The sequence below is a fragment of the Dermochelys coriacea genome, chromosome 3 (genome assembly GCF_009764565.3).
Source record: "Dermochelys coriacea isolate rDerCor1 chromosome 3, rDerCor1.pri.v4, whole genome shotgun sequence".
Taxonomy (NCBI): domain Eukaryota; kingdom Metazoa; phylum Chordata; order Testudines; family Dermochelyidae; genus Dermochelys; species Dermochelys coriacea.
The window spans coordinates 128,717,886-128,731,247 of NC_050070.1; the positions used below are offsets into that span (position 1 = coordinate 128,717,886).

The 13,362-nt window shown below is 35.5% G+C and overlaps 1 protein-coding gene across 28 annotated transcripts in view; it reads left to right on the plus strand.

The window, feature by feature from the left end:
- The window catches only part of AFDN (afadin, adherens junction formation factor), a 213,111-nt gene that overhangs the window by 134,167 nt on the left and 65,582 nt on the right, over positions 1 to 13,362 (plus strand). For 20 of the 28 annotated variants that reach the window (XM_038394708.2, XM_043511318.1, XM_043511306.1 and 17 more), the window contains 6 exons: positions 127 to 332; positions 3,629 to 3,649; positions 4,407 to 4,552; positions 7,772 to 7,866; positions 10,270 to 10,535; positions 11,011 to 11,154. In XM_038394708.2, coding sequence (XP_038250636.1) covers positions 127 to 332; positions 3,629 to 3,649; positions 4,407 to 4,552; positions 7,772 to 7,866; positions 10,270 to 10,535; positions 11,011 to 11,154 — 878 coding nt within the window. The remainder of the gene's footprint in view (positions 1 to 126; positions 333 to 3,628; positions 3,650 to 4,406; positions 4,553 to 7,771; positions 7,867 to 10,269; positions 10,536 to 11,010; positions 11,155 to 13,362) is intronic. The other 8 variants (XM_043511307.1, XM_043511312.1, XM_038394715.2 and 5 more) reach the window with 1 other exon arrangement.

Genomic DNA, 13,362 nt, shown 5'->3' on the forward strand with positions numbered 1-13,362 from the left:
AAATAGGAACATATGAGCTAAATAAAACAAAAAACAGAAGAAACTCACCTTATTTCATTGAATTATGAATCTTTATTTTCTTCTTTTTCCAATCCTTGGGTGACTTTTTTTTGTCTATTTCCACAGCTGAAGATGCCTTCTTATCTGCCATTATTAATTATACCAACAGCTCGACAGTTCATTTTAAATTATCACCTACTTATGTTTTGTACATGACGTGTCGGTATGTATTGTCAAACCAGTACAGACCTGACATCAGTCCTACTGAGCGTACCCACAAAGTCATTGCAATAGTCAACAAGATGGTGAGCATGATGGAAGGAGTTATACAGGTGAGTTTTGATCTGCACAGACATGTCAAAGGAATTTAAAATATATACATTGCAGACTATAACTTAAATTTCTTCAAAAAGACTTTTTTTTTCCCCTACTCTAGGGTTTCACTCGAAAGGTTGCTAAGTATGAGCCTGTAATATATTTATTTCTCTAGTAAAGATTTTTTCTCTTGTGAGAGAGTAAACTACATTCCCTCAGGAGAAATTTGTGGCTTTGATGAAGACCTATATGATGAGAGTAAAGGTGATTTTTTTTCCACCTCCACATTGTTGTTGTCCCATTCCCCTTTAGCAAAAAAAACACCAAACAAAAAACCAACCACACCCTAAAAAGTTCTAAAATCAGTCTTTCCATTAAATATTTTTGATCCTCAGCCAATTCTGATGTGACTTGTAATTGCTTTTTAGTAATGCTTTATAAATACAGGCATTTACATTGATCAATTGAGTCTTGTATAGAAAATACTTAGCTTAAAAAAGGAATGTAATTATTGAACTTTGGTCCTGTTCCTCTTATGTACACACACAGATATTACAGCATTTAGAATTTTTAATTTTTTTCTCAAATATATCGATTTGATACTGACATGTCTTGCACAAAGAAATTTAAGATATCAGGATAAAAGTTTTAGTATATAATATGAAACCTGATCCTGCATTCCTTGCGCATATAAAAATCCCATTGAAGCCTATGGCATTTTTGCTTTTACAAGGAATGCAGGATCAGATCCATAGTCCTGACTTTGAAATCTAGAAAGAAATATCTTGTACTGTCTCTTCACCATTGTTAATATATGCTTTTACTGTATTTAATTTTACTGTAATATCCTGAGAAAGTAGTTATAATATTTTGTATGTTATTACTAATAGCACTAACTCATCAGTTGCAGATTTTTCTCAGCGGGAGAACTAAAATCCCTATTTTTATAATACATAAAACACAAGATTACATAAGTGTTTTCTTAAAAATTATCAATAAATCAATTATTGTTATATACTTAAATTTGTGTATTATGATTTACATATTTCATTGGTGCCTAGAGGCTCAGGGCCCCGTTGTGCTAGGCATTGTACAAACATATAACAAAGAGACATAATCCCTGCTCCAAAAGAGCTTGCAATCTTAAATGTACAACTGTAAACAACAGATGCATAAAACAAATAGATGGAGCATAATGAAACTGTGCTGGTCAGCATGAAAAACTGGTCACAGCAAACCAACTGCTAAACTTTTCATAGGCATTACAGTGAAGAAGAGTTTTAAGAAGGGAGGAGAACAACGAAGTGGCTTTGCAGATATTTACAAAATGCTCCTCCCATGCATAAGGTGGCATTGGAGAAAGTGCAGTAGTGTTGGTAAGAATTTTTATAAAAGGGAAATCAGGACTTAATATTTGAAGAATGAAGACAGAGGCTGATATCTCAAAAGAATAAGGGATAAAAAGTGGGGCATTCATAGACCCTGAAAAGCCCTAAAAGTGAAGATAATTAGTTTGAGTTTGATGTGATCATGTGGGGGTAGCAAGTTGAGGGATTCAAAGAGTGATGATGATTGAAGTGGTGAGCTAGGAAAATGATCTTTTCAGAAGAGTTTTGAATGGATGTACATGGACAAAGGTGGAATTCATCTTGGCCATAGAGGAGAATGTTGCAGCAGACACGATAGAAATAAGGAGATCCTTAGATAAGATAAGAGACTTAGCTGTATGAATGGAGAGGAAAGGCTTGATCTTGCACGTTATCCAGGATGAAGTGGCAGGCTTTGGATATGGTCTGGATGTGAACATCTACAGAGAGGCCTGAGTCAAAGATGATCTCCAGGTTTGGGTATGAATGACAGGGAAAATGGTACTGTTTTCCACAGTGACTGAGAAAATTGGCAGCGGGAGAGTTTGAGGGGCAAAGATGAAGAGCTCTGTTTTGGCCATGTTGAGTTTAAGTTGATGGCTAGACATCCATGAGGAGTCAGAGAGAAGGTGACTTAGTTTTGGTGGAAGGAGGCAAGTCAGGAGTGGAGAGGTAGATCTGAGGCACATCAGCGTAGAGATGATAGTTGAAATTATGAAAGAGCTCCCTCTAAGACAAGGCCTGAAGGGAGAAGAGGGAATCAAGGACTCAGCCCTGTGTAAACCACCCCTCTTCTTTGCACCCCCCTCCCTTTCCTCCCCCCCCCCCCCGAACAAGTGATAACAGAAGTAGGAGAAGAACCAGGAAAGGACTGTCATGGTAGCCAAGTGGGGGACAATATTTCAGGAGAAGCATGGTTAAGGAGGATAAAGACAGAGTTTGCTTATTCTGAGCTTTGACCAGGAAGACTTCATTGGAGACTTTGAGAGCCATTGGTGGAAGCTGGTTTGGAGGGATATACAGGATGCAGTTGGAGAGGCACTCTAGACTTGTATTTGTGTGAGTGGGGCAAGAGAAGTAGATGAGATGAGATCACTGTAGCCAAATGGAGGAGCTAGAGAAGGAAAGCACACAAATATCTGTGCCAGGGACTGGGAAGAGGAGATACTGGTCAAAATTCTGATTGTTGCCTATCAGAACTATAAAGAGACTTCTAGTGTAATTTCCAAAAGCTACTCTCTCAAAATTTTGTGAAGTATTTTCAGAACCTTTGATGGTAGGAACGATAAACAATACAAAATATTAACGTCATTTGATAGGGAGTAATTTTATGGAAGGGTCTGAAAAAGTTGAATAACGAAGTAAAATCTATGTTAGAATAGCAGAAGGCAAAATATAGTTAGTGTAGTTTGCACGTTGCAGAACTTTGGAAGTTTATTGCAGTATTTTATTTGACTCAATATTTTTCATTGTGTTTAAAAAACAAACAAACCATTGTTTTTAAATTGAAAACCATGTATTAATCTGTTCCCCACCTTGTATTTTATTTTTTAATTTTCCTTTTGTCCCTGTTTGTGTTTGTACATTGTCTTCATTTCAGTAGTGTGGGCAAGTAGCTCTCTGGAATTAGCATTCATGCTGCTACAGAGAGACTTGGCGGATGCTCTACAGGAAATCTGTGTTGCACTGACTCTGAAACAGCCTGTGGTTCAAGGGCATTCCTTGAACTAATTGGCACTCTGGTTCTTTGCTGTCATATTACTGGGTCTACCTAAAATATAAGTGGTCTCAGTTGTGTAACAGCCACTGATGAAATATATTTAGGTGTATCTGTGAACATAAGTGTTGTACCTTCATATTTAGTGTCTGATTTCTAAAACTACCATGATTGTTCACAAGTTTCTTTCTTCTATTCTGTTTGATTTCCTTCGTCCGTTTTTCTCCAGGAGGTAGACCAGGTTGATCAGGTAGGATATACTGCTGGGAACTGATCCTAGCTATGTTGGCTTAGCTCAGTTTCTCATGCTGCTTCCATGTCAAAATACAATACTCAAACAGCTGGACTGAACAGTTCATAACACTCATTAAGCAACTGGAACATGCAGTACTAAAATTCTTTTTTGACTGTGCAACCTTGATCAGCATTCCATAATTTCTGCTTAACGCACTTCAGTGTGGATATAAAATGACCAAAGTTCTTTTTCTTCCCCTTATTTCTTTTTTTTTTTTTTTTTGTCTGTGGTTCCTATTCTTTGGATCTCATCTGAGGTTGCCTAGCCTGGCATTTGTGGTCGGGAGATGGTGAGATAGATCAGTACTCGATACTAAGTTGCCTGGTGTCAAAGCCAGTGACTAGCAGTATCAGGGTGGCAGTGGGTAACAGCTAATATGTGTTTACGCACACGCAGATTACCAGATAATGCATATGGCTAACCTTTTAGTATTGCGTAACTAGATGCTAATGCCATTATTCCATTGATTTCACTAATGGCAACTGGACAGAATTTTGAACATACTGGATGTATTTAAAATGTAACTTATTTGTTGGAATAATTGCAGTATTATCATTTGTTATATATAGAAAAATATTTTGCAAATATCTGGTATCTGAAGTACGTTTGAAATGGGAAATGTACTGGTCTATCTTTGGAGCTCTTTGTCTATTAATTTCTGATCAGAAAGGACCTACCCTATATTGTTTGCTACTTCTCTTTTTACTTACAGAAGCAGAAGAATATTGCTGGGGCACTTGCCTTTTGGATGGCAAATGCATCTGAATTGCTCAACTTCATTAAGCAAGACCGCGACCTTAGCCGAATTACTTTAGATGCACAAGATGTTTTGGCACATTTGGTTCAAATGGCTTTCAAGTAAGGGCATCAGAATTTTGTTTCTTTTGTATATTTGCCATGTGGAAGTATTAGGCTTTATTTCTATACTTTTGAAAAGTACTGTACACTTTTTTCTAAGTTCTAGATGTCATGATTCTTTAGTTGTATTGACACCAGTTAAAGAAATGCATGGGGAGCAGACAAGCATTCCATTTTTAGTTATTTAATGGAGATGGATCATTTGGGCTGTAGTGAGAATGTAAATTGCATCACTTTCTCGTGTTCCTTGCTAAGCAAATTCTACAGAGACCCTGTCCTGAGTGGTTAGGTGCTAACTATATTTGTTTAAATCAACATACATATATTTTTATAATCGTGTATGGTAGCCAGTCAGATTTTTACACATCTGGTCATGAAAATGTTGAAATACCAATCAAAGTTGCTATTAACTACATACTTGTTTCTGACATTTTGTTCAGCATCTGCAGTCATATAGCTTAATCCCCAGATAGGTTGTTTGTGGATTAATCAGTAACTATCTGCAGCAGCTACGCATTTTATTAACCCACAATAATGGCTAGAGCTATTTTGTTCCATATTTCCTGTACTATGTGTGTTTTGTTTGATCCTCCTCTAAAGCTCTTCATTTGTGATTCCCACCCCATTTCTGATCATCTGATGTCGAAGATAGTTGCTCAAATAACCTGGGAGTATAGATAAGGTCTAAATGAATTTTCAAGTTTCACCACCAGATAGTAAGAAAGATTTTACAACAGCGTTAAATATTCAAAGTTTAGTTTGGAAGGAAGGGTTTCTGTTTCTTAAGATTGACTTTAGGGTTTTGAAGGCATGTCTGGCAGATCAGGTGGTGGTGTACCACATCATTTAATTTTAAAAAGCGGGAGGAAGAGGGGGATGGCCTGAGGCTAGAGAGCGAGTGAGAGTGTGTGTGTGTGTGTGTGTGTGTGTGTATACATAACATATATTCAGTTGTGAACGTGACCGTATTTGTCTGGTTCTAGTCTTTGCTCACAAATCAGAGAATATACTAGGTAATGGCAAAGTTATCAGACCTATGAAAATGGACCCATGCAGAATATTCTTTTCAGATAGCAATTACTACAAGTAAGGAATTATGCTTGGAATAACAACTTACAACAATCAATGGTGTAGATTGATATTAAACATAAGTTGCTTAGTGATTGTTCAGTCAAGCTAGAATTTCTCCTAGATCAGTATTTTGCATTACTGGCTTGAAATGCTTGTGTACAAATCTTAAAAATCTTTCTGTCTTCATCATACATTAGCTTACATATTATATACATTTTTTTTATGACTGGGAAAGAATGACCATATATATATTTTTTTCTCTTAATTGGTTCTAACTACAACAGTTATTCACACACAGTCACCATCTTTTTGGATATATTTTTATCCTCCCAATGTAACTTCTAAGCTTCCAGGAGACTAGTACCAACTTCATGTAACTTGAATATTTTCTTTTTCACTTATGACATATGCATACAGTAGTGTAGTCGAAAGTAAATGGAGATGAACAGAATTTACCCACTTCTCATCTGGGGAATATGGAGTTTAGTTTAGTTTATCCACGTTTTTACCACTACACAACTGTATGAAATATTAGCAATATAAAAAATTGTCTGCTCTTAAAAAAAAGTTTTAATTCAGTGGTAGTATCAAAAAGTGTACCAGAACTTGTTGAAATTATTTTGCAACAAAATTTTTAAAAATCAGTACTTTCCATGATTAGGAATGTTTTCAGATGGAACAAGAACGTAGGGATATCGTACTTTATTTAAGGAAGACATAAAATATCATTACATAAAGAGTTGAGGAAAATATTACAGCTTGATTCCAATCAGCTAGTTGGGTTTTAGTTTTAGCATTCTTCAATACACAAAAATGATGTTATGAATGAAATACTATCTGGCTGAAAAACAATATTTAGAAAAAAAGTCATTAATATAAAACTGAAAATTTTAAAAATCAAATGTACTTTTCTCTCGGTTTCTCTAAGCTGAGTGAAATGCAAGGAATAAACAATATAAAAAGCTACACAATATCAGGTTTTCGTATGCTAGCTCAGTGCTAGAATGTTTGGATTGCAAATACTTAGAGATATTGTTCTTTTACAATACTTCCACTGGAATTTTTTTTTTTTAAATTTGGTCTAAATTTTTATGTAAGATTATTTTCACAAAGCTTAAATTATGGGCCAATTTTAGCCTGACAAAATGCCTTTAATGAAATTAATTTGACATTTACATACATGAGTATTTGAAAGTTTCAGTCTCAGATGTCCAAAGAATCTTCAAGTTTCTTAATGTTTGCTGAATTATTAGTTGCATGTTTCTAGAAAATTTGTATTAGATTTTGGTCATACTGGATCATTTCGAGGAGCATTATTTTGGTTCAGATATAGTCATAAGCATAAGATTGAGTTAGGCATTTTATAATTTTTATAGTAGGTTGCTTATACTTTTTTACTTTGGAAGTATGCATAATTAATGTGTGTATGGCTGCAAAAATGTTTTTTAATTTTTATTTAACCTTTTAAAAAAGTAGCAGAAATGACCATACAGAGGATAAAACTTTTAGTTGTATTAACTTTTACATACAAGATGAAATATAGAGACAAAGGGGAATAAAAATATGAGAAGGCGATCGAAAGAAACTGAAGAAGGAAGGAAGTGGGGCGAAGGCACGGGAAGGAGTCATAAACTAATCTACAATTCATTCTGCTGTTTCTATAAAATCTGCCCATATGTCAGTGAACTAATCTATATAATTTTTATTAAAGAAGATCCTTTATGATCACTAGCAGTGAAGCCATATCAGTATACCATTCCTTAGTCATTGGACTGGATTTTTATTTCCACTGAAGAACAAGTTTTTTACTGACTATCGGGGTTTTGTACAGCTATTGCTGTTTACCATAAGAAATCTTGATTATTTTACCTACTAACCCCAGAAAAATGTGTACTTCTTTAAGTACAAATGTCAGATGACATAAAAAAGTTAATTTTAGGCTCCTTCCAGAATTGCATTATATTGGGGCAACTCCACAGTATATGAACCAAATTGGCACCTGTTTCCTAACAATGTCAGCGTTTATTACTAATAGCTCCAGATTTAAATAATTTATAAGGGGGTCCAGTATATATTTCAGATAACAGATTCTATGTAAGTCAAGCAAAATTTCTTATATTGGATAATCAAAACTGTGTTCTTTTTCAGATATTTAGTTCACTGTCTTCAGTCAGAGCTTAACAATTACATGCCAGCATTCCTTGATGATCCAGATGAAAATAATCTTCAAAGGCCTAAAATAGGTTAGGCTTGCTTGGTTATTTTGTCTTGCTATTAAATCAGTAGTTTATAGCCACTGTTAATGGATTGAGTCGGTCTATTTTACCAATGATGTGAAATTTACATGTTCTCACTAACACCTTAGTTGTGTGTAAATCCACTATATACAGATAATAGATTAGACTCTTTGGGATGGAATTTACATGAAAAATACTCTTTAAAATAAAGGTAAACTCACATTATCTAATGTCTCGGGAAGACTTGAAATGCTTGGTTAATCAGTGTTGTAGATAAAGAAATTAGCTTTTGGAAAGTGAGGAGTGTATCCATGTATAGAATTTCAGATAATTAGCATTTACTGGTATGTCTTCCACTGACAAAATTATTAAATCTACTCAGGTTTGAACAAAAACATTTACGTTCTTCTAAAATAAAATATAAAGTTTAGATCTTTTGGATAAGAAGATTGAAAGTTATTCTGAAATAAAAACATTTTTCTGTGTTGAGAAATTCTTTATAAAAAAAAAAAAAAGAGAGAGAAAAATATTGATTAAAAAGCAGTTTTCCCCCATCAATTTCTGTATTTCCTTTACTGTTGTCTCAGATATTTGGCTTGAATAAGGGTTTGTGTCATTGTCCAGCTTCCTCTTTTGCATGATCCTGAAGTACAGTCAGTTGCTATGGTAATGGATGCCATATAACAACCTAAAAAGAAAAGGAGTACTTGTGGCACCTTAGAGACTAACAAATTTATTAGAGCATAAGCTTTCGTGAGCTACAGCTCACTTCATCGGATGCATTGATGAAGTGAGCTGTAGCTCACGAAAGCTTATGCTCTAATAAATTTGTTAGTCTCTAAGGTGCCACAAGTACTCCTTTTCTTTTTGCGAATACAGACTAACACGGCTGCTACTCTGAAACCTGTCATATAACAACCTAGATAGTCGTAAGTTTTCATTTGACATTACAAATGGCTATTTGGAAACAACAAGAAATTTCATTGTTTTAACTGTGGGATCAAGAGGGGTAGGAAGAAAGACTATGCAAGAAAAAGCTTTTATTTAAAAAACAATTACAAACTAGGAAATGTGAAGAAAAAATGAGAAACTAGGGAAAGGCATATTAAAGCTAGTGTGAAATCCCTTGTTTACAATTTAAAAACTATTCAATATTCATTTTGATCTTTGCTTATAATCTTTAGCTGGCAAATAATTTAAAATCTCAGGAAAAATGTTTAGTTATCACAATTATAATATTGTATACAAAGAAAAGGTACAATATTCTGATCTGACTGAAAATGTAAATGTGCCATCACGTGGTGACCTGCATTGGGGAGGGAAAGTGTATGTTTGCATCTTTCTGAGATCTGAATTATATAAAGCTTAGTAGGTGATAATGTGAGTCTGCACTATACAGTCAGATGTGAGACTATTACATTTTTCACATTAAAGTTTATCCTGGTATTTACTGTGTTTAAATACTAAATATTTTCAAGTAACTTTATAGGTTTTAGCACTGAAACATTCAGGGGATGATTTTTGTCAATCACACGACTTTTAAACTTTTGAGCAACAGTGAAAATAACGTGGCTGATTTATTTAATAAGAACTTCAAATTCTCGTAATTCCATAGGTATGTTTAAAAAAAAAAAAGAACATAACTCACCGGCCCCCAAACAAATCCCACCATCTTTGGGCATTAGTGATAGCATTTTTTCATCTGAAAAACTAAACGTGCCCTACAGACTATTCAACTTTCTTAACAGGAAATCTCTAGCACTGTTTTAGTTACCAGTTTGAGTTAAAGCTAGGAGGGGGAGTGCGAAGTGTCTATTTATAATGTAGTGGTAGAAAGATTGAACTAAAATAATAAATACCATAGGCATTTGTGAGCAAGAGGACATTTTATGTAATTTTAACTACTTTATGTGCCATATATTAATTTGGACTTGGAATATAGCCAAGGATTATATTGTGTTAGAAGTGGAAAAACCAATAATTATTTGTCTTCTGCCAAAAAGCATGGTATTTATCACTAGTATGGAATGCGTTGTATGTGTAGGAACTGTAACTTATAAGAATTTTTTACTGTATTTATTTTGTGTTGGAATCTAAACAGTATAATTAGTTGGTTTCTGTAATTGCATAGTTGAATCTTCATAGCATTTTATTAAACTTTTCAACTTTAATCACTTAGCTTTCTATTTTTAAAATAGATTTTTGTTAATTAGTAAGTTCTTGAAATATATTATGGAATAAACAAATATCAAGTATGTAGGTGCCATTCTGGAACAGTGTTCTAATTTGTCTTTCATAATTCATGTAGTAGTACCTAATAATATTAAATTCAATTTGGATGCCTGAACCTACTTTTTTTTAAACCATAAATACTAATGTGTACTAATACATTCTTCTTTGTCTCTGTAGATGATGTCTTGCATACACTAACTGGAGCTATGTCCCTGTTGCGACGATGTAGAGTGAATGCTGCACTGACTATACAGCTCTTCTCCCAGCTCTTTCACTTTATCAACATGTGGCTTTTTAATAGATTGGTTACTGACCCAGATTCCGGATTGTGTTCGCATTACTGGGGAGCCATCATCCGTCAACAGTTGGGCCATATCGAGGCCTGGGCAGAAAAACAGGGCTTAGAGCTGGCTGCTGATTGCCACCTAAGTAGGATAGTGCAGGTGAGTGATGGTGGTCTTGGTTCTCAGTGAAATGTACTCCTCATAAGGTGTGTTTTTCAAAAATACAACATGATGTAATTGTGTAAGTGTATTCTAGAACCCTGGTTCAGTGTGTAGAGTTGTAAAAGCCTCTCTGTATATTAGTGTAATCATTTACTGAAAACGAATTGAATATCTGGATGTGTTTTTTTCCCCAAGAGAATCAAATCAGTTTCTTCCTAATACACTGAGTTTGATTAATTTCAGGTTCCCTTGGTTCCTGTACTAAGAGGCAGAGTATTTGTGTTGCAGAAGAGAGAAGAGGGATTTTGAAAATGAAGTTTACATCACTTTTGCAGCAATTCTGGCTTCTTGCTGCATGGTTTCCTCTGCTCTGCCTTCGCTGTAGACAAAAAGAAACTGTGAAATAAATAAGGGCTCTGGTTATATTCCATTCTTAAATTATAATTAAGTCTCTGGTGTGGTTTTTTTTAAGGCAACTACACTACTTACCATGGATAAATACTCACATGATGACATTCCAAATATTAACAGTACCTGCTTTAAGTTGAATTCTCTACAGCTACAGGCATTACTGCAGAATTATCACTGTGCTCCAGATGAACCATTTATCCCAACAGTAAGTCATTTAATGCATTGTTCAACATTTCTGGGGAAAATAGTGTGGCTATAGAGTTTAATCACCACTTGCCTGTAAAATAGTAAATGTATTGATTGACTATCACTTTTAAAGGTGTAGTAGTAAGATGTAGTGTTAAAATTTTTACTGTAGAAATTAAATGAAAGGATCAAATATTTTGTTTTCTCTAAAGAGTAGGTGAAAATTCTTCATCTAAGTCACATTCCTTCAGAACAGGGTGTTGGAAACATCTTCAGGTGAAAAAATGGATACATACAGTCTTTTGCATGCTGAACCAGTTCTAAGGTTAAGGCCAAACAATTACTGGAAAAATGTCTAATATTATAAATCTTGCCTAATGACAAGTCTGTGGATTTTGTGTGTGTGCAAAAGCCAATGGATTTTTGTGTGTGCGCAGAAGCCCACTAAGTGTATGTCTACACTGCAGTTGTAAGGTTTGATTTCCAGCACTGGTAGACAGCCTGGAGCTAGCTCTGCTTGAGCTAGCATGCTAAAAGTAGCCATGAAATAGCTAAAAATAGCAGTTGCCCAACCTGCTGCCCATGCGTGGCACAACATTCACATTGCTATTTTTAGTGTGCCAACTGGAGCTGAGCTACCTGTCTGTCTGCCTGTGCTGGGAATTACACCTCCCACCTGCAGTGTAAACATCTTAGAGATATTAGAATAAGCCATAAGTCACAGGATAGCTTTTTCTCCTAAGAAAGTTTTTCATATTAAAAAGGTAAAAGTTTAAGCTATGTTTTTAGTGTTCTAAACATTTTATTTTAATAGCAGCAACAAATATGCAAGTGCCTTTTATTTAGTAGTGTTCCTGCACTGAACCATTTGTAAAGTCTTCGTAACTAGGGTAGAGCTGACTCTACAGCATAATTTTAAATGTCTACCAATTGAAAATCTGAATATGGCCTGAATTTGAAAATAAACACAATTTTCCATCATCTTCTTTACTGCAGAACATAGCTTAATTTAAACTGTCATTTTACAAGGAAGATTCACCCATCATTTTTTAATCATTCATTTGCAGTTAGAGACCTGGAAAAAAATGATTAAATTATCATCTTTGCATTAATAACACTGTTTGCTTCTTTTTTTTTTTTTAAGCAGCCTTTGCTGGTAGTTACTTTAAAGTGGTATCCAGGATACCAGAATTCACTATATACTTGAAAAGACTCAGTACACCTGGACATGTCCGTAAAGTCTGAGAAGAGGCCCTAGAGTCTAACAGAAGAGGAGCCAAGTTGCTCTGAACTCGCCCTCATTGGATACTTGAGAGACCTGAAGGAGTTAGAATTTTTTCAGATCCAAGACTGTGTGTTTGTTTCTTGTGTTCTGGGCCCCAAATAGGTGTTGGTTCCTACTTTGAGGTATTTCAAGGCTCTGCACTGTGAGTTATTGAGTGATGCAAATCAGTCCTTGGTCTTGAACCCTCCTCACTCTCTAAAGCTCTTGTGGCCTGCTTGAAATTTGCAAAAGCTGTTGCCTAGATTTCAATTTATGCTTTCATGAAGCTCTAGTCTTAATTATGGAATCCAGATCAGATGCTTAGGGCTTGTCTACAGCGGCACTGCTGTAGCTCTTCCGTGTAGATGCTGCCTACACCGACAGGAGGGTGTCTCCCATTGGCATAGGTAATCTGCCTCCCTGAGAGGTGGTATCTAGGTTGAAGGAAGAATTCTGTGAACCAAGTGCTAAGTAAACCTGGAGTTAAGTCAGATTAACTATCTCGCTTGGGGGGGAGTGTGCATTTTTCACACCCCTGAGCAACATAGTTTGGTCAACCTAACTTTTTAGATTTCAGAGTAGCAGCCTTGTTAGTCTGTATTCGCAAAAAGAAAACCTCTCAGGGAGGCAGATTACCTATGCCAATGGGAGACACCTTCCTGTCGGTGTAAGCAGCATCTACACTGAAGAGCTACAGCAGTGCTGCAGTAGACAAGCCCTAAGCATCTGATCTGGATTCACAATTAAGAGAATAATTAAGAGGGCCTAATCACATCAGCCACACCATCAGAGGCTCGTTCACCTGCACATCTACCAACGTGATATATGGCATCATGTGCCAGCAGTGCCCTTCTGTCATGTACATTGGTCAAACTAGACAGTCTCTACGTAAAAAAATAAATGGACACATCAGACGTCAAAAATTACAACATTCAAAAATCAGTTGCTGAACACTTCAATCTC